The 21,079-nt window shown below is 36.6% G+C and overlaps 3 protein-coding genes across 3 annotated transcripts; 1 reads left to right on the forward strand and 2 right to left on the reverse strand.

Moving 5' to 3' along the window:
* The first annotated feature begins 785 nt into the window (after positions 1-785).
* Positions 786-8,013, forward strand: LOC113695186 (probable plastidic glucose transporter 2). The gene is made up of 15 exons (XM_027214190.2): positions 786-995; positions 1,722-1,876; positions 2,253-2,364; positions 2,450-2,517; positions 2,624-2,756; positions 3,835-3,934; positions 4,044-4,156; positions 4,250-4,343; positions 5,225-5,378; positions 5,570-5,713; positions 5,853-5,926; positions 6,428-6,516; positions 6,935-7,049; positions 7,283-7,461; positions 7,552-8,013. Coding segments are annotated over exons 2-15 (1,464 nt in total). The 5' UTR covers positions 786-995; positions 1,722-1,788; the 3' UTR covers positions 7,553-8,013.
* A 692-nt stretch (positions 8,014-8,705) lies between these two features.
* On the reverse strand, positions 8,706-11,097 carry LOC113695187 (cyclin-dependent kinase F-1-like). Its single transcript, XM_027214191.2, has 2 exons — positions 10,389-11,097; positions 8,706-9,979 (listed from the first exon to the last, which is right to left on the reverse strand). Exons 1-2 carry the CDS (start codon positions 10,881-10,883, stop codon positions 9,047-9,049), a joined length of 1,428 nt encoding a protein of 475 aa, XP_027069992.1. The 5' UTR covers positions 10,884-11,097; the 3' UTR covers positions 8,706-9,046.
* Positions 11,098-12,501: 1,404 nt separating this feature from the next.
* Positions 12,502-15,369, reverse strand: LOC113694899 (rac-like GTP-binding protein ARAC7). Its single transcript, XM_027213803.2, has 8 exons — positions 14,983-15,369; positions 14,492-14,579; positions 14,285-14,394; positions 13,983-14,046; positions 13,805-13,869; positions 13,655-13,720; positions 13,466-13,572; positions 12,502-12,920 (listed from the first exon to the last, which is right to left on the reverse strand). Exons 1-8 carry the CDS (start codon positions 15,079-15,081, stop codon positions 12,884-12,886), a joined length of 636 nt encoding a protein of 211 aa, XP_027069604.1. The 5' UTR covers positions 15,082-15,369; the 3' UTR covers positions 12,502-12,883.
* Between the last annotated feature and the right edge of the window lie 5,710 nt (positions 15,370-21,079).

Raw genomic sequence — 21,079 nt, forward strand, 5'->3', positions numbered from 1 at the left:
CCGATGTTTTAAATTTGCACGCTCGATTAAATCACCCCGCAAGTGTGGCCCCTAGAGGGGCTAAGGACGGAGCAATGAATGAAAGTTGCGGAGCAGTCACCGCAGAGAGAGAACGGGATGGAAGCCAAAGTCCACAGAGGGGACGCCTGGCCCCATTTTTCTGTCGCTTCTTTCCGTGACAGTAGTCTTTCCATCGTACACGTTACCAATTCTTTCAACTACAAGAGTTTCGATCCACTGCAATCAAAAGTCTCAGGGTTGCACCTCCAACCGGACACCTTGCATGGTAATCAGCCGTCGAACATAACTTGAATGACATATCACCCTTGCCAAAGGAACAGCTCTACTCCCTTCCAGACTTCTCTCCTCGCCGACACGTGGGACTGGGGACTTCCGCGTACTGCAATGAGAGTACCTTGGGAAAGCAAAAGCTTACAATAGAAGGCCCACCTGAACCTTAACGACAAACATGTTCGCGCACTTTATTTAATTAGATCACTTAATCATTTTTTATTCTTCACAGTCACGGCAGCCTCTCACTCCAAGACCAAACCAATACGAAAGAGCCACCACAGTCACTCGGGTAAAGTGAATCTACAGAAGTCACAGAAAAGAAAAGGGTTGCGGTTTATACGCACGGGGTTTGGTCCAGCAAAAGAATTACTGCTACATGCGCTAGCTAGAATACAAAAGAGATTAAGCGGAGGTGGGATTTTCCCATTTTGCTGAATTCTGACGATGACAAAATGAAAATTGAAGTACACCTTTAGGCAATAGGTCTCTTCACTTTAGGTCACATGCTGATCTTATAACGGAGAGTTGGTGGAAAAAACAGTTAAGGCTCCCCCACCCGACCCAAAACTCACACCAAACACACATTAGAGGTGTGCATCATAGAGCTTCCCGGACGGTTCACTTGGTGTAAAGGCATGGTTTTATGCAGATAATACTACTGGGGAAGGATTTTGGACCGATTTAACTGAACGATCGAAAAGGTAAATCAGATTCACATCAGTTTCTTGAAAGAAAAAAAGGGTTCCTCAGAAATTGAAACTGTATCTTTTACACTTGAAAAAGTAGAAAGGGTGCTTATGTCTGAGATCATGCATCGTCCAAAGTGCGATTTTGCAGGGTGATGAAATTTGTTAGTCTGATGATTTTTCTTAACGTTCTTAAGATAGTACTAGTTAAGATTTCAGCAGTACTTTTGAGTTTGTGCAAAGTGATCTAATTGGCATCTGAAATCTAGCTCTAAGATTGTTCTAGTGGCTACTGTTAGCTGTTCAAGATTTCCGAGAAAAAAGTGTACTTAATAATTATTGACTTGAAGCTTTGGCATATTTTAGCTTATAAATCTGCACGAACTAAGGAAAAATTGTTCCTTTTTCCCTCAAAATAGAAAATAGAGTGAAAGAATTATTCAGGTGATATGGTGAAACTGGTTTTTTTCATCACATTCCTTGGAATCCCGATTTCTTAACAAACCCACCCCCCCCCCCCCCCCCCCCCCCAAAACCAAAAAAAAAAAGAAAAAGAAAAAGAACTCCCTAATGGGGTTCTACCGTTCTAGGCGTCAATGTAGTTAGTTTAGTTGTGTACTTTACTTTGGTGTGTTGATTATCGTTGCCGCAACTCATTAGCAATGGCAAACGGTACTATTATACGGATATTAATGCCTCAACTAAGATGGACTGGTAATGATGTTGGAAGTTGGATTTTAGGAGTTGGGTTTCACCGCGGATGAAATAAGGTGATTTTGAGGCAGGACAAGACGGGCAGAGTCGTGGTATGCTAGGGCGCTTGCATGGTTCCTCGATGTACAAGCGTGGAACATCGACAGATAACATGGATTCCTTTGACATAGATGACAATTCTGGTAAGTTTGTGCGTGTGTGTCTCTCTCTTCCTTGATCGAGAGTTTTGTTATAGTTGCCTACTTTTTTATGGAACCTGATGGCTTATTTACAAACGTTGTGCATATATTAGTCACATATGTGCTGTGTGCTTACTGAGCTCTTGTTCTGGACACATAACACACTGTTCCTACTCTGTGCTAGCAGTGACCTTTGCTTTTAAATCCAGCAGAACGTCTAGCATGGCGTACACATTCTTGCTAAAACATCATCCAACAAAAAAATAGAAAACAAAATGAGGAGGAAGAAAAAGAAAGAGACCTGACTTCTTGGATATACACCAAGTTACTTATCCTCTGTTTGTAAGGAATTTGATCTGACTTCTTGTAAATCCTGTAGCCCTTCTGGAGAATGGTATGGAACAAGAGACTTCAACTCCCTCCTGGAAGCTTTCTTTCCCACATGTTCTTGTGGCAACAATTGTCTCGTTCTTGTTTGGCTACCATCTTGGGTTGGTTTTTATCTCAAGTTTTCTTTTTTCCTTTCAAATACATACATTTATTTTTACGTTTGATTAAGAACTTCTATATTCACAGAGTAGTTAATGAACCGCTCGAAAGCATTGCTTCGGATCTTGGTTTCAATGGAAACACATTAGAGGAAGGTAAAATACATTTCATTGTACCAGAAAGTTTTCTACAATATTGGTTTTAAATTGAAAATGGATGCAGCATCTTGGTTTTCATCCTGTTTGTACTTTGAATATGAAGGTCTTGTTGTAAGTACATGCCTGGCTGGTGCTTTTCTTGGATCTCTTGCCAGTGGCTGGATTGCTGATGGAGTGGGGCGTCGAAGGGCATTTCAGTTGTGTGCATTGCCCATGATAGTCGGTTCCGCTCTATCGTAAGTACTAAAGTTCTTGTGCTTAGTTATTTTTCGTTAAAGGTCTCTTGTGATACCTTAGAATCTAAATACTGGTTGCTTTCCCTTTATCAAGATTATTTGCTCTGTTTATTCCTCTATATTATGCACTTATATTTTCTTTTGACAATGCCTGCCCTTTTAGTGCGGCCCAATTTTTTACTGAACAAGTATGGCTGTTGCTGGCAAATTCCATTTTTAGTTGAGTCAAAATTTTCCTACCATATATTCTGATTGAATCTCATTTTCAATCGAATAAGTTTGTCCTATGACACTTGCTATTTATGGTTTTGGTCAAAATGCAATGGGGCTTACTCGCCAATGCAGACAAACTTGCATGCTTGAGACCTTACAATCAGATATTATTGACCAGATGTCAATGCACTGCGTTTGCATTTTCTAAGATAAATTCCTCAACTGAGTTTTATTATCTGGATTAGTTTGCAGGCGTAGTCTTGTTTCCACATGGTGCATTTGCATTAAATTCTAAACTTTTCCTGATACATGGTCCCTATTAGCAGTCAAATAGAAGCATTCAACTATCTATTTTATGCATCTTTCTTATGGATTTTATGGATGACCAATGAAATATTGAGCCATTTGTATATCAGATCTTAGCTCTTGCATTGCTTTTCTAGGGATATACTTGGCCATGCTTCTGTCTTTTCTTTTCTATTCTGTGATTCTCATGCAGATGCCTACTCTTGTTGCTTTACTCCTTTATCCTCTGGAAACGCTCTTATGACACTTAGCTATTTCAATTTGGTGATGTTCAGTAAATGGAATGGCCATCTGAAAGAGAGAAGATTAGAAACTGCCTACTTTTTTTTTTTTTTTTTGGTTTGACATATAGGAAAATTTGGCTACCTTTTCATTAGAAAAAAGGGATAGATTTCTAAAGAACTTTTCCTTTCAATTTGTTGGAAATCAGATTGTCACTTTCTCATGGTTAGTTATGCATCGACCAATCCTATTTGCAGCTTCCAATTTGGATTGGGTGGCTTCCTTGAGGATATCTTGCTTTTGACTTGACAAAAGGTACTAATACATGCATTTCCAGGGCGACAACTAGGACACTGGTGGGTATGCTTCTAGGAAGATTTTTAGTTGGAATAGGACTTGGTGTTGGTCCACCTGTTGCATCTCTTTACGTGACAGAGGTATAGGAAATATTAGTTTTTAACATAATTTCTTTCATGGTTTTTGCTTTCTAAACCAGAATGCCTATCTATTAGCTTTTCTTGTACTTAATTTTATTTTCTGAAGTAGGTTTCTCCTGCTCATGTACGGGGTACTTATGGAAGCTTTATACAAATAGTTCTGTGTTTTGGATTGATGGCATCTCTTTTAGTTGGAATTCCTGTCAAGAGTATCGTTGGCTGGTAAGGACATTTAATGAGTAGTGCAATGTTTTTAAGAACCTCTTTGTTCTCGGTTTGCTGTCTCATCTATGCTATTGTAATATATGTGCTCAGGTGGCGGTATTGTTTCTGGATATCTACAATACCAGCTGCTCTTCTTGCCCTTGCCATGGTGTTTTGTGTTGAATCTCCCCATTGGCTTTATAAGGTGTACTTTCTAGATTCATTATCACTGTTTACCATTCATTTATTTTATTCCTTGAGATATCCTCTCCCTCCTAATTTTTGTCCGGAAGATTACAAGTCTCTAGAGAGTTAATGTAAGCATATAACGTGCGTTTCATGAATGAAACAGGGAATTGTATTACTTTGGGACAAAAGAAATCTGGTTTGTGGAAGGATATTATTGTCTTCATTAGTCACCTTATTTTGCTTCTTGCCTCTATATCTATTGATTGCAGTCTTTAATTTTTAAGTTCCTAAAGTTAAAAAACCATATGCTTTCAATTTTCTGTCCATTTTAGGTCATTGTTTGATTAGTTTACTTACCACTTACAATCATATGGTGAATTATATTCACATGTACCTAATTTAATCCTTCTCAGTAACATGATGTTGATTTTGTGGCAACTAGTGTTTGATCAATATTATCCGATTAATTCTGCATAAGCTTGGTTTATGTGATAGTTACTCATGGATGATGGTTAACTTGGACAAGATTTTTGACAGAATGGAATCTTGTCAGTAGAAAATGTATGATAAGTTGTAATTTAATGGAGAACATTTCTCTGAAAAGAGTTGATAACAGATCAGATATTTAGATTTGTGTGGTAAGGCCCCAAAAGCATATGACTTAATAATTGGTTGGATTAGTTACTTAAAACTTTTTTTTGGTAATATGCCAGATGCTGGGAAGAATAAATTCTGACAGTTATCACCTTTTAGTTGTACTATTGCTATCATTTGCTGTGGTTTCCAACTGGAAGTGTGTAACCTGACAAGATATCATCATGTTGCTTTATCACATTGAACAAACTGCTACTGCATTTTCTGTTGTTAGTTGCTTATCTCTTCCCTTGATTGACATAGCAAGGACGAATTGCTGAAGCTGAAGCTGAATTTGGGAGGATTTTTGGAGTTCCACATGTCAAAACTGCAATTACAGAATTGGCTAAGATAGACAGAGGTGATGAAGCTGATAGTGTAAATCTCAGCGAATTAATGCTCGGTCGACATTCCAGAGGTAGATACAATGTCTCAAATGTATCACTTTTAGTTTGCGTGTTAAAGTTGTTTAATCTTAGCCTTTTGAAAATGTATCTGTTAGATCTGTGCTTCTTTGTTGATTTCTTGGTCTGGTGAAAACTTTTGTAGTTCTTATTAATTAGTTTCTTCTTTATTAAGTGCTTTGTCATTTATTCATTCCTTTTGCAGTTGTTTTTATTGGATCAGCCCTATATGCTTTACAACAGCTATCTGGAATAAATGCTGTGTTTTATTTCTCTTCAACTGTATTTAGACGTGCTGGAGTATCGTCGAACCTGGCAAATGTTCTTGTAGGAATTGCAAATTTAACAGGTATACGTTCATTTTTCAGCATCTGGCTCTCTCTTCCTACAGATGTTTATTTGTTAATTATCCAATGTCTAGCTGGTATCTTACTCTCATTACTTACATACCATTTCGTTGATTGAGCTGAATATTTTGTTTTCTTCAGGTGCCATTATTGCACTTATACTGATGGACAAACTGGGAAGGAGAATCCTTCTCCTTTGGAGCTTCTTTGGCATGGTAAAGCACTTGCTTGGGCACTTGAAAGTTTAGTTCACCTTGCAACCTGGGAAGCACATCATTTGTTTGTAATATGATTTAGGTTCACATCAACTTCCTTTATGAGAGTCACGAAATTCCTAAGCTGATACGTAATTGATTCATGATCTCTATGAATCCCTAGATCTTAATAATAAGAAGTAATGTATTATGTTTGTCTGCTTGAAAATCATAGTTGGGTACCAAAATTCCATAATTACCCCATTCTTTTTCCACAGCTTGAACTACATCATTCTAGTAGCGTTTTAAGTAAATTGCTGTTGAAATAGAAGTCCCTGCCAATTATATAAATCTGATTCCCACTTTATTTGTCATGCTTACAATAATTATTTGCAGAACTGTGAACCTATAATTTGCCTTAATTCATTTAGCTTTTGACTTTTGATGCTTTTGACTTTTGAGGTTATATATTTTCTCCTTGATTCTGTTTCTAATATCATTCTCTTCAACTGCCGTGTTCAGGCGGCAGCAATGGCTCTTCAAGTTTTTGCTGCAAGTTTGCCTGGATCAACCTCTGGAAGCTTTTATTTGTCTATTGGAAGCATGTTGATGTAAGTATAATATGCACTTGCATTCGAGAAGACAATTCCTGTTTTGCTGAACGTATCTGCTGAGAAGAAAATTCTGAGAGAAACATTTGATTAATGGATGACTTGCTATATAGAGTGGAGTTATCAAATGACACTTAATTTCAAACTTTACAGTTTATTTGGGGGATTTATGCCCTTGCTTGAGATTTGACCTGTAGAGAAATGGATTTATTATCTTTTGTCTCTAGGCTGGGGTTTGCCGTCCTGGTTCTTTTTCTCACATTGCCATGCCCATGCACACAAGCAGCTTTTGAGCTGTTATGGGGTTTACTTGGCGGCAAAGAATTCTGGAAATTAAATGATTTAGTGCATCAATAGTACATTTGATCAGGATGGCAGCAGAGAGGATGAAATAGTACTTTGTGACTTGTTTGTGCAGGTTTGTCTTGACATTTGCCACTGGAGCTGGTCCAGTTCCAAGTCTTCTCCTCCCAGAAATATTACCAAGCAGAATTAGGGCAAAAGCTATGGCATTTTGTATGTCAGTCCACTGGGTAATAATTTTTCTAGTTTACTACTCTTTCATTATTATGCATGCCTGTATTTGAAAATTGGGACCTCCAAATAAGGAGCTATCAAGGCTAATGTGCCTGGCATATCATTGGCAATTTTATGTTAGGCCTGCCCTATGAATCTTTCTTTTATGTTGATTAATGAAAATTCAAAATATAATAAATGAAATTGTAGGAGTTTTTTGCTATATGATGTGATGTTGCTTTTTGTTTAGGTGTTAAATTTCTTTGTTGGCTTGATGTTCTTGCCGCTGCTTGAGCAAATCGGACCGCAGCTATTATACTCCATTTTTGGTACTTTCTGCCTGATGGCGGTGGTTTTTGTGAAGAGGAATGTTATGGAAACCAAAGGCAAATCGCTTCAAGAAATTGAGATAGCTCTTCTTCCACAATGGTACCTTTTCTTTTAATCATGAGTTTACCAGTGAATCCAATTTAAACTGGCAGAATAATGTTGACTTCCTCCTTTGATGTTAATAAACAGATCAGTGACAACCTTGTTCAAGGTGGCTGGAATTTCGTAGACCTGTGGTTTGTTGGTCCTAGTAAAATCTGCCAGGGATCTGCTGCTGGAAGTTTGGCTCCTATTCTTTCTGGGTGGGGGTTGATAATTTCTTGGTTCATGGTTATTCATGTGTAATAGGGTCCCAATTGGCCAGCTGCTGGTACTCTGAAAGCTTGCGGAATTTTAGCACTATTTAGGCCGGAATTTTGTTGGTCTATAGAATTATAACTATAGTGTATGTTTGATGTTATGGACAAATGTAATAATGGAGGCATACTTTGAACTTGAAAGTTGCTTGAACTGCAAAAGAAAAAAAAAAAAAAAAAGAGGGAACAGATGCCTGGAAATCCTAATATTAGCTCCAGATTTCCGCACGTACACAAACCGCAGTTGTATGAAATTTCATTGAGTAAAGCATTGTTGCCTTGGCAGTTGCACGAATTTAGAGAGTGGTCATTTTACAATGTACAGGCTGTAAGCGGTCCTTGAACGCAAGCGGGAATGGGGTAGAGGTAGAGGCGGCCTCCTCCCATGTCCCACCCCATTTGTGGCGATGGGAACTTGTTACGCCCATGACCCGTTGTTCCTGCCCCATATGTTGGGATGGGGATGGGGTCGGCATCTCCTGAGGTCCAACTCCCATTGTAGCCATTTATTGTGAAGCATCAAAACAGAACCTGAGGCTCAAGAGTCTCCAATGGATAACAAAATCTGTTCTTCTGTGATAATGTCAACTTGTAATTCTCAAATTAAAATTCTGATCCAAACCAACTCAAGCATGAACCAGCAGCTGCATTGGCTGAACTCACAGATTCTGAAACGTGTCCAGTGATAATCATAGGATGCGTTAAAGCAAAAATGTGCTTCGTCACTTTTCAAACTACTATAGCGCAAACATGTGCTTCATCTTTCTGCTGCCGCTCAATGGCATGGTAAGAGCTGTTGCTGCTCAATAGCATAATGAGAGCCGCTGCTTAATTCTGTTTCATCAATACTTTGCAACACTTGCAAAAATTTGTCTTACAAGAGGCTTCAACAGAAACAGGTATGATTTCCTTCTGACGCTGCTTAAGCAGAAGAAATGCAATGCCAAAAATATGTAGAAACAAGAGGGAGGGGAGAAGGATAAGATGGAGACCAGAAAATAAATATTACTCGTTTATATAGACCCTTCGAGGAGACCATGTTCAAAATCTAAGCCATGAAGCAACTGAGCTTCTCCCTGTTTTACCTAGTTGCCTGGCAGCACAATCCACAACCCTGCCAAATTTTCTCCTTTCGTTATGGCAATCTCAACATGGTTACGTTCCGACCATAATCTGGTGCATTTACAGTGTATTTTAGTAAACGCTATACTGAATTAAAGACATCAGGGAATGAGTCGCAAGATGTTACTGCTTTACCCCATATTTCACAAACGCAGACAAACAGCTCTAACCATGTTACCAGGCAGATTGGCGAACTTCCATAAACTTCAAGAAAACCGAATTGAAAAACCCTCATTAGTTTTTGTCACATCCACTGGACCAAAATCATCAAAGTCAGAATCTGAGTCAAAGGCCCCATAATCACCCCACTCACCAGGGGAACCCTCATCTTGATCACTGTGTTTAGAAGGAATCCTCAGCTCGGATATAGGGACTGGTAATGGTTCTTCAGTCAAGTACTTATCTTGGAGCAATTCCATTGCTGTTGCTCTATTTGCAGGATGAAAACAGAGCAGCTTCTTGACCAGTAGAATTTCATCAGCAGATCGATTAGGTAGACATGATTCTAAGCCAATTGGATTTTCTACTTTACCAAATGAAATTGTTTTGTAATCAGGAAGTTCTTGACAACCAGGCCAAACTTCTTCTGATAAGTTTCCCAAAACACTGATAATTCTACCCAGCTGATCAATATCCGAAGTTCCAGGAAAAAGTGGCTCCAGACTCAAAAGCTCTGCAAATATGCAGCCCAATGACCACAAGTCAATCTCTGTTCCATAGGTTGTAGAGCCATATAGAAGCTCAGGGGCCCTAAACCAACGAGTTCCCACACATGATGTAAGAGGGCCTAACCCCTCATTTTCATCCTCTTCAGCCTCATATGCATAATTCTTGAAAGGATCTTCTTCCATGTCACTTGCTGTACAAGTAGCAAGACAGGAAACATCTCCGTCAGGAATATTGCTTTCTTTATCACCTTCATCCAAGAAATCTCCCTCCCTGAGCTCGTCTGATAGACCTCTAACTTCTTCTTTCCTTGGAGGTTCTGCTTGAATCACTTGACCTTCATCATCAGCATTATCTGTAGAGGGATTGGTTTCAGGTGGATTAGCTACAATTGCATCGTTTGGAGATCTTTGCTCATGAGATTGAGAATTCTCGCCAATAGCAAAATATCCAGGGGCAAGAAGTATCCTAGCCTGCAAAAAAGAACAAGGAATATGAGTGACTAGAAGCACTTAAACGTTCATATTGATGGAATATTACAAAGGCTCGTATACATGCATAGACTACTGGCTTGAACGTTCATATTGACGGAATATTTGATTCCTTATTTTATGGTTGTTTTCAGAATATTCTGAGTTAGTATAGAATTAAAATCACCAACTATTATTTAGCTTCCAAGGCTCAATCTTGTGCTAGAATTACAGGTTAAAGTAAAGAAATGCCAAATGCCTCCCAATTTCCATTTTTACTACTACTGAATGTGGGTAGAATTACAACGCTACTTATGATCATATGCTCCTGTACTGTATACTAAATACTTGTAGACTAAACACACATGATCATAACACAATGTCAAATATGCAAGGAAAAACGACCGTTTACCTGTCCAAAATCAGCTAACTTAAGGACCCCATCAGCCGAAATCAACAAATTAGTGGGTTTTAAGTCTCTATGCACGATTGAATTCCGATGACAAGCGTCCACCCCACAAAGTATCTGAACCATCCACCTCTTGATTTCCCCGGTTCTCAACCCTTGATCCTTCCACTCACCCTTTTTGGCCTCTCTTATGACGTCGGACAAATCAGTGGGCAAATACTCGAGCACCAGCACGGCGTCTTCGTCCTCGCCCCAGAAGTGCTCATGCAGAACGACGACGTTGGGGCAATTCTGAAGCGTCTGCAGGGCCTCGATCTCCCGGAAAGCGGACTGGTAGTCGTGGACTTCCTTAAGGGCGACAGTGAGGTTGTCGGAGAGGCGGCGGGCTCGGTAGACGTCGGAGTAGGCGCCTGAGCCCACGTGGTCTAGGATCTGATACTTTGAAATGATTTCTCTGCGAGTGTGGATGCTCCAGCTCTTGGATGGAGGAAGGTCCATCTGGGCGAATGGCGATGATGGGTCGGGGCTTTGGATTTTGGAGGTTGAAATTGGAGCCAAATGGAATGCTGTAGGCGCTTCTTTTCTTTTTCGAGGGGTGGAAATATATGGAGTCTCTCTCTCTCCCCGGCTTTTAATTTTTTCCTGGGGAAGAAGATGATGGCGAGAGATGTCACGTGATCTTGACGGAATGCACGTGATTTTCACAAATGGTAGTGGTGGAAATGGGAAAGAATAATACTCGATGTAAAGCAGCTATCTGAGTCGAGCAGAGGTCGATTAATGCAACTACTCACCCTGCTCGACTGAAAAATGCTTGAATTCTTTAAAGTTGAGTTCAAATTTGAACTCGACTCAACTTTATTTATCTTACTCGAATTTGAACTCGAACTTTGACGAAATTGAGCTTAATTGAAATCAATTGAGTTTTTGAGCTTGATTTTCAAGTAAATTTCATATTATAATTTTTTTTCTCAAACCAACTTGGATAGCCCAATAATAAATAATTAAAATTATATTATAAATATACTACTCAATAAAGACTCGATGAGTATCGTTGTTTTCTTGACTCGAACTTTGACCAAATCAAGTATTGAGTTCTATCAAGTTTTCACGCTTGATTTTCAAGTAAATTTCATAATATTATAATAATAAAATTATATTATATTATAAATGCACTACTCAATAAAAGTTTGATGAATACTCGAGTTTCGATGTTTTCTTTATTCGATCTCAACTCGATTATATGAGATTATTTGTCCAAATATATTTGTTTACATCACCATTACAATTTTCAATATATCTTTTTATCTTTTCAATTATCTTTTTATTTCACATATATAACATCACAAAAAATGTTACAGTAAAAATATCTCAAATAATTTACAATCCAAACACACTCTTTGTCAAATAGTTTGAACTCAACTTGAATTCGATCAATGCCAAGTTCGAATCAAATTTTGACCGAATTATCCACAAGCTCGAACCGAGTAGAAGGCAAGGTAGGAACTAGATCCCAAACGGATTTGGGGCAGGGACGGTCATCAGTATGACCGTCCTGCACGGTTAAGGGCCAAGATTTGCCCTCAAAATTTTGTGCGGCTGAGATTACACCATGTAACTCGATTTTCGCGCCAAGTGTGGGACCCACCACTATCTGTTGTGAAAATACATCCTGTGAAAAAAAAGTTACGCGATGTACAAAGAAAGTTACGCGCAGTTGATAATGACCAAAACCGCCTGGAATCCCAGTCCATCCCAAACTTGCACCCCTACCGAGTACTCTAGTAACTCTACTCGGGTTAATTTCAATTTTCCCCTCACAGTAGTTCAGAATCGCAAATGTGCTTCTACATGGATTTATAACTCTCAATTTGGCTCCCCATAAAAAGAGCATTTGCTTTAATTGGGCTTCAGTTGAGGTCCACAGAAATTTTACCATATTCAACAGCGCAGTGCCCCCCTCCCCTCTCCTCTGGCCGAGTGCTCCCCTTTAATTCCCGCATAGATAAATCATAAATGCATAGAAACTGTTCTGCAGATTATTCTTTATCTGAGCAGAAGTCGTCATATGCACCGGAGCTGCATCTGAGCTCAAGAAAGGGAGACAACAAAGACAAAACGAAAGAACAGAATCATTAACGAGGTTTCTGAGTTTTCACAATACCAAGGAACGCGAAACAACATAGTAGTAGTAATTCACAGTACTTGGTCGAGAGAGAATGAATAATTCCCTCCATCCCTTCGACGTTTCTCTATGGTCAACAACAACAACAACATTGTAGGAAAAAAATAAATAAATAAATAACCCTCATCTTTTAGTTTAGCACTACTACACTTCAATACTACCACGACCACACAACACCTACACGATTATAGAACCGTGAGCCATCTGGGGAATGTGCCCTCTCATTGAGCTCCCAAACCACTTGCAAAAAGCACCATCTATTAGTAACGTTTGTCGTTGATGGGTTCAAGAGATTCTGCCCCATATCTTTTTCTTAGGCAGCAGCACATCCTCCACATACAATCCCCCTGCTGTTCAAAGTGAAACTTCAAGATTAGGATTATGTAGTCGTATAATATAACCTGAACATTGGCACTCGATCGAATAAATTTCCAATCCCATAAAAAAAAAAAAAAAAGATTTTAGAAGAAAAACAAATACTAAATGCTTTCGAATCTAATCTGACTCCTTAAAAGTTCATACCATGACGGAAAACACATTCCACATTCCATCTGATCTTTTTAACAATTTCGATCTTTTCTGATCATAATAGTAGAGTATAGAATTCTTTCAAGCAGTCTACTAGAGTTTTCTATGTGTTGATTAACTATTTCTACATCATACAATTTGGCATTTTCAAAAACTGAACCAAAACAAGAAGCATAGCTCAAGGCTCTTTCTTTAGAATTTATTTGTTTTCTATATGTTTCTTATAGCTGTCATTTGAGCTAGGATGCTCCAATACCAATTCATGTAACCTGATTTTCTCATTCTTTATCGAGATTGATGAAAAACCAGACTGACACACGTTAATTCCAGGGAAACAAACAACAGAAAAGGATGCAATGGTACTCACACGATGGAACAGCCAGAGCTTCTCTGTCTTCTCTTTCGTGCCATTTCCTTCCGCCTTGGAGGTTGAAGCACAACTTTTATGGCAGTATCAAATACAGCTTTCACATTCTAATGAAGAGTCATATATTAGCTAAGTTGGCATCAGACTTTCTGGTATCTCAATCCAAAGGCTTAGATCAGGAAAATTTACCTGCTGCGTCTTCGAGCTGCACTCTATGTAAGCAGCTGCGCCTATTTGCTTCCTCAGCTCCTCGCCCTGTATTGCAAGTCGTAATTTAAGTCAGAGAAGCTCTTACTTTGCTCTGAATAGACTAAATTTTTGCAGTTAATGTCCACGTACTTGGGCGGAGGTGATGATGTTTGAACCAAAATGATCAGCCATATACCCCCTGTCCTCGCGAAGATCTGTAGTTAAGGCCATGCTGATACATTATTAATTTTCTTTTTGAACTCTTAATAAGAGCTCCATGCCATAAACACCACCAGAAGAGTATTTATTTGATCAAATCTATGCATACCTAACTTTGTACCAACGAGTACAATTGGAACATTGGGTGCAAAGCGACGAAGTTCCGGCATCCACTGGATGAAAATTGAAATAAAGAACATAAATTGTCACTCTTTGCTACTTGCTAGAAACTGTTGGAAAATCACTGATCACTGTTCTGTATCTTATTCATTTATTTACTCATTTGGTAGAGCATTTAGCAAATTGAAGATTTCAATTTCTTGAGAAAATCAGAATTAAGAAAAGCCAAAGGAAAGCGAAAGGGCACCAAAAAATCACTCTAGAAGAAGTGATTGTCAGCGATATTAATACCTTCTTGAGGACGTTTTCATAACTAGCCCGACTGATTAAAGAAAAGGCCAACACAAATATGTCTGCACCTCTGTAACTCAGAGGTCTCAGCCTGCTGTAATCTTCCTGACCTGTAGATGATAAATGACTAAGCATTACGGAATAACCAGAATTTCGCAGTTTTCACTAGATAAAATACACAAGCTTAATGGTGGAAAAAGAAAATGCCTGCAGTATCCCATAATCCCAAATTTACAATATTTCCATCCACAGCCACATTAGCACTGAAGTTGTCAAACACCGTAGGGATGTAATCCTGCAAGAGAAATCCAAAGTATAAGAAAGAGGTAGAGATGTGCAAGCACTCAACAAAAATCAAAGATCAAAAATCAAAGATCAGCACAAGAAAAATGAAGTCAGCCCTTAAACTCTTGAACAGATAAACTAAATAATCAGAGGAAAGTAGCTCAAATGTAAAGGAAAAGACAACATTTTTACAGCTTTCCATGTCAGAATAAAATGTGGAATCAAATGCTACAAAGACATTCCCCCCCCCTTTCTTGGCAGATGTCCTATCAGAAATCTTTGATGTTGAAAAAAAAAAGAAAAAGGAATCCCATTAACAGCAAACTCAGAAGAAAAATGCACACAAAAAGAAACAAAAATGGAAAATTGAAAGGCTTTCTTAAAGATGGTTGAAAGAGGAAGAGAAAACCCACAGTTGGGAACTTGTTACTAGTGTAACAAATGAGCATGCAAGTCTTTCCAACAGCTCCATCTCCCACAGTCACACATTTTATGAACTTTGAAGTACTCATTTTCTGAAACAAGAGATTCTACGGTGAGCCCTCAGCAACAGCACTTGTCTATCAATTCTCCAAAAAAAAAAAAAAAAGGTCCACAGTTTTTTGTGCTAAAGTAGAAAAAAGAGGCTTGAAATGAAAGGAAAGTTGAAAAAACAAGAGGAGAAAGCAGGGGGAGAGGGTAGGAAATAGGAACTACGAAGAAGAGAACAAGAAAAGAAGAGGATCCCAAAATGGTTGAAGAGACAAATAAGAAAGGTTAGAGAGAGAGAGGCCCCCTCCTCTTGTTAGGATGGCTTGTTAGTAGTTTCAAGAAATACATTAAAATAAACGACAGAGGAAGACATGGGGGTACCAGCAGTCAAACCATCTGACACCACTGCAATCTTCAGTCTTCATCCCTCTCAATAAATTTCAAATCTAGCAGAAAATTTTTTTTTTTAAATGCAGAAAGTTAATTGGGTCCCCCTTTCTCAAACGGCTCCAAAAGACTCTCATTGCTGGGATCCATCTGGCTCACTAATGTGTCGGGTGCTGCGCATTATTCACTTGTGTCCTGGGTGAAATAATAAATTTGTGCTACTCCACCAAGTTTGTAGAAATTAACAGCCAGAAAACTACCTTATTTAATTTCTAGCCAAAAAAAGAAAAAGAAAATTACCTTAATTAAGGAGAAAAAGGATGAATTTCGGTCATGATTACCAGAATTTAGACGTATGTCTGGACATCAATGACCAGAACTGACAACTAGCGGATGGCAAAAAAAAGTCAAAGACGTAAGTCGGGGGAAATTCTGGGGTAAGTGGGTCTTAGTTAAGGTCTAGTAGAAGCTTCCCTTCCAACCTTCCCGTTGTCCCACATCGATTCTAAGGGGTTTGAGGGTCGGGTAGTTAAGTCCCCAAGGTTGCCTCAAGAGTTGCCGGCTTTTGAGGTGGACTTTGAGATTAGGTTTAATTGCTTTACTTGAAAAAGTCTGACAAAAAAAAAAAAAGAAGACAACTAGCGGATGGCTTCGATCTGCGTAATTGCTGAGGCCATAAAATGGGATATTCTAAAGCATTTACAAATTGATTTACACTCTTTGGAACGTAATCCATATGCCACGTCATCATTCCATTTTCTTCTCTTTTATTACACTTCGACTCACAATAAATTACACTTCATAAGGTGTAATAGCATGAGTTCACACTTAAATCAAATATTTATTTTAATAATGCATAACTCATATCCCATAAATAAATAAAGTAATTTTTTAAAATAATTTTGTCATTTTTAGAAAATAAAGTATTAACTTTCATTAAATTTTTTACCTTTTGAATTTTTTATTTTCTAAAAATGATATTATTAATTTTTTAAGTTTGAACAATATATCTTTTTCTATCTCTAAAAAATAAGTGTGTTGTGTGTTTATATAGAGAGTTAAAATCTGACAGTTGAAAAAATTAACGTTACAAATTTAAATCGTTGCAAAAAATGAATTGTAATGGGGGCCACCCAGGATTATACGTGTAATGGGTATTACACGGCCACAATGGGGTGAACGTGTAATAACCCATTACAATGTCAAACATTACACCACCGTTGGAGATGCTCTAAGCTTAAAGTGAATTGTTTCGAATGTACTCTTTTGCTTTTGCTTCGTTAAAGAAGACAGCAGTGTGATAATTAGTTCATGTGTTTTAGACATTTTTTTTAAACGAGGAATGAATTATCCCTCAGTGTCTTTGAACATAAATTGTACAGCTCATCGAGTCTTTGTTTGTCACTGTAAAAATTCTTACTATTAATGAAATTATCTTAAGTATTTTGGAAAAATAAAATAAAATGTGACTTTAGTATTTAATTTAAGAGAAGAGTTAGAAATTAAAAGCGTTTAATAGAAACTTCTGCAACTCCGCTGTCAAATTGTTGTTTTTCATTCAATGCTTTGTTCCTTGGTAAAATTTTGTAGTGTTTCTCAATCACCTTATCTTCATTAGGCAACTAATTGTTGTAACCTTTTATTTGAACAGTAATGAGATTCATAATTCGATTCTTAAGGTTAAGAGTCATTATTTACACAATGAAGAAATTAATTTGTTGACCTTTCATCTTTATTTAAAGAACAAAAGAAATTAATTTTGTTGGCGTATCTAGAAGTCCAACACTAGATTATTTAGGATAATTTTTTGAAAAAATACTGTAGTTTTTTTATTTAATGTGATATATGCGAGATAAAAAAATTAAAAATATATTAATGATGTAAGCAAATGAATTTTTGTAAATAAATAACAAAATGCAAACAAACCCAATATTAATTGTTTTTATTAGGTACGATTAGGAATTTTCCCCTCATGATTTATGCTTGCCCCCTTTCTTTTTCTTTATTAGGGGCGACGGATGGATGGGGATGGGACAAACGCTAATTTGGCAATGTTGGTCATTATCTCCACTAATTTATTACATTGGACATTGAGAACAACAAAGACAGAAACGACAATGCGTCATTTATTCGCATAAAAAAATAAACAGAGAGATAGAGAGAGAGAGAGAGAGAGCGAGAGCGATACTACCTATGCCAAGTATGCTCTAGGGTCTGAGCCCTGTATGAGTAAAATGCAGCGCATATACAGGGTTTCAGTTGGGTTTTTATTGCGGTTGTTGTCCTTGAGACTTTATTGCCTCAAACTTTGGATTTGTTTGAATGAGAATTTGTTTAACCCAGTGGCCACCAAATTTTGGACCATCGATACTTGCGGTAAAAAAAATCTAAAAGAATTACTATCAGAGTACCTTTCTAGTCTGACGACTTCTGTATACCTGCTAGTTACATAATTTTTTTAAACTCCCTTTCTTGTAGAATAATAAAATAGATTAGATTATTCAAATATTATCATCGTTATCGAAAAAAAAGAATAGGAATTTATTTATCAAAATTTATTTATTTGCATCATTAATATATTTTTTAATTAACTTTTTTCCTCACATACATTATAATAAAAAAATGTTACAATATTTTTTTTAAATTATTTCAAATAATCTACTCTCCAAACACTCTTTATAACCCCTTGAAGGAAGAAAAAATAATTTTAAAAAAACTTTCAGTTGAGGTTGTACCTTTTATTTTATGACAATTTGCAAATACATAAAAAATTAAGAGAATAAATCATGTATTAAGCTTTTGTAGTTTGATGGGGAATTCATCGTAGGAGTTTAGCAAATAATATGTAGGGATAATTTCAGAAACCTCCCTTGAGGTTTCATGAAATATCACATAACTCCCCTAAACTTTTCAAAATCTATTTAGCACCCTTAAAGTGATTGCAGGGCCATATACTAACATCAAAGGTGATGAATTGTCAATAATACCCTCATATTTAAATTTTCTAAACTTGTTTTTCTTTCTCTAAATTTCCTATTTTTCTTTAACAATGTCTATACAAACATACATACATACATATACACATATATATGTATGTATAATTGAATTGCAAATGTTAATGAAATATTCAATGCATTTGGAAAATAATAGCTGCAGGTTCTTTTTATTTTTTTTCCTTTTTTGGTGTTTCACAACTTTATTTATTTATTTATTTATTCCTATTCATGTAGAGCGCAAGAGAAATAAAGTATTTGAAACTCCGAATAGTTTTTCAAATTCTGACTTTTTTATAATAAAATTTTCATATTTCACACCCATAAAAAAAAGCCTGTCTATTTTGAGTAAATTTTTTGTATGATATTGAAGTTGAATTTCATTTATTACTAAGTTTTTTTTCCTCAAATGCATGATTTTTTCAAATTCTGACTTTTTCTATAATAAAATTTTCATATTTCACACCCATAAAAAAAAGTCTGTATATTTTGAGTAAATTTTTTGTATGATATTGAAGTTGAATTTCATCTATTACTAAGTTTTTTTTCCTCAAATGCATGATTTTTTCAAATTCTGACTTTTTCTATAATAAAATTTTCGTATTTCACACCCATAAAAAAAAGTTTGTCTATTTTGAGTAAATTTTTTGTATGATATTGAAGTTGAATTTCATCTATTATTAAGTTTTTTTTTCCTCAAATGCATAATTTTATATGCTAATTACCTTCAACACTATGAAGGATTCTATTTATTAAAATAGTTTAAAAAATAGTATTTGCTTTTACTATCTCTTCCTACTGTAGAAGTGACTATTGGTTGTAACATAAAATCTTACCAATTTTCATCTCCTTACTTTTAAGATGGTTCCAATTTAGTACTTTTTTTTTTCTTGGTTTATAAAATGTTCATTTTTTTTTATAGCCTAAGGGTATTAAAGGCACTAAAATAATCTCTCTCCTCAGACATGAATTTTTTAATATTACTTTTGGTTAGAAGGGCTTCAAATGTTACCAAAATGTCAATTCAAGGGGTGCTAAGTGAGATTTTGAAAACCTCAAGGGAGCTAGGTGATATTTTATAAAACCTCAGGGGAGGTTTATGAAATTATCCCTAATATGTAATTGGCCTCAGACGTTTTACTACATTTGTGGGGACGTTAGACAAGTAATTATTGATTCTCCAACCCTTTTTCTTTCCTCCCCCAAGACTTTACAAAATTCTTACCGAAGATTATCGAATTTCATCAGCTCACAAAACAACCTGTTGAATCTCTCGGACAAGCCTCAATAATGCGATCATCAATAAATCATTACCTGAGTATTTTTAGGTGAATTAAACGATCCTCGTGCACATGCCGGGGCGATGGAACGTAATAATATAATTTTACTCTTAGTTGCACGACAATCAACTTGTGATCAACTCTGAGCGTATACACTTTATTTATAAGTGTGACTCGTTCTCAATTTCAGAACAACTGGGCTAAGTTCAATTCAATTCTCCTAAATTTCCTTGTACTACTACTACTCAGCGGTGGTGCAATCTCATATTATAAAGGTCTATAAACGAAGTATGAATGGGATCAAGAATTACTTCAACGTTTTTAGAAATACTTTGCTCAACTGTCCCTGCTCAGGTTCTTCGGTTAACGCATCTAAAAAATCTTTTGCGCATCCGTATTTATAGAGGTTTGGATGCTCCCTTCCCCGGATTCCATAGCCCTTTCTTAACCGGGTTTGATAACTATGCGTGAAGTCCGACTCCGATTAACGCGTGAACATTTGGGAATGGGAGATAACGCATTAATTGCTCTAACAGATCGGGATTTGAGGTTAGGCCCTTGAATTTTGCCTTTCCCAAATTTGGAGGATCAGAATAGAAGAATTCGAAATTCATAGTATTGGTACGAGATTTGGAAAAATTTCTAAATAAGGGATGGTGTGAGTTAAGTAAAATAAATGAATAGTAGTATAATAATAGACGATGACTAGATTTATTGTTAAAGCAACTAATTTTTTTATAAAACAAAAATTAATATTATTAATAAATTAGTGGATATCGTGCAATACAATTTGATTGAGAATGAAAACTGTATTAATGATTAATGATAAAAAATACATAAAACATATTACAGATGTATCTGTTTTGAAAAATCATTAGATTTAAATAGTACTAGTACAAAAGATAGCACCGATGTTTGCATGCGATGAACAAAAATTAATCTCGTGAAGTGGGTCATTAATTAAGTGCATAGTTTCAACGGCCACATTTCATTAGTCCTTCCATCAAATGCTTTTAATTGAGTTTTGCTCGAGATCCCGTGCCAAAGAGTACATTTCCAATTAATTTTTTATGTTTCTTGTAAGTTTCAATGATTTAGTACATTTTGACTTCAAGCAAATTATAGCTTCCATAAATAAATTAATGAAGAAGTTAGTTGTACAATATATATATATATATTTTTGCTATATAGAAGTTTCATATGAGGAGATAAATAATTCATTTGAAAGTTTCTTAGAGGTACGAGTATAGTTTGTTAATAATTCTGTGGCCTTCGTTTATTATTAGCGAGACTAAAGACTCCCAACTATTATGAAATAAGCAGCGAAGATTCTCTTTTCAACTACATAATCCCTCTCCTCGTGTCGTGCTCAATTATTT

This window comes from Coffea arabica, chromosome 6e (genome assembly GCF_036785885.1).
Source record: "Coffea arabica cultivar ET-39 chromosome 6e, Coffea Arabica ET-39 HiFi, whole genome shotgun sequence".
Taxonomy (NCBI): Eukaryota; Viridiplantae; Streptophyta; class Magnoliopsida; order Gentianales; family Rubiaceae; genus Coffea; species Coffea arabica.

What these genes read in the sequence shown, in the direction of transcription:
- LOC113695186 (XM_027214190.2), top strand. Translation starts at nt 1,789, where the DNA reads ATGCTAGGGCGCTTGCATGGTTCCTCGATGTACAAGCGTGGAACATCG. An exon ending in ATAGTCGGTTCCGCTCTATC is followed by an intron (nt 2,757 to 3,834) that starts GTAAGTACTAAA and finishes ATGCATTTCCAG; the next exon opens with GGCGACAACTAGGACACTGG. An exon ending in AGGAATTGCAAATTTAACAG is followed by an intron (nt 5,714 to 5,852) that starts GTATACGTTCAT and finishes TGTTTTCTTCAG; the next exon opens with GTGCCATTATTGCACTTATA.
- LOC113695187 (XM_027214191.2), bottom strand. Translation starts at nt 10,883, where the DNA reads ATGGACCTTCCTCCATCCAAGAGCTGGAGCATCCACACTCGCAGAGAA. An exon ending in AGTTAGCTGATTTTGGACAG is followed by an intron (nt 9,980 to 10,388) that starts GTAAACGGTCGT and finishes TCTTTTTTGCAG; the next exon opens with GCTAGGATACTTCTTGCCCC.
- LOC113694899 (XM_027213803.2), bottom strand. Translation starts at nt 15,081, where the DNA reads ATGAGTACTTCAAAGTTCATAAAATGTGTGACTGTGGGAGATGGAGCT. An exon ending in ACATCATCACCTCCGCCCAA is followed by an intron (nt 13,721 to 13,804) that starts GTACGTGGACAT and finishes CTTGCAATACAG; the next exon opens with GGCGAGGAGCTGAGGAAGCA. An exon ending in AGCTCTGGCTGTTCCATCGT is followed by an intron (nt 12,921 to 13,465) that starts GTGAGTACCATT and finishes CACTTTGAACAG; the next exon opens with CAGGGGGATTGTATGTGGAG.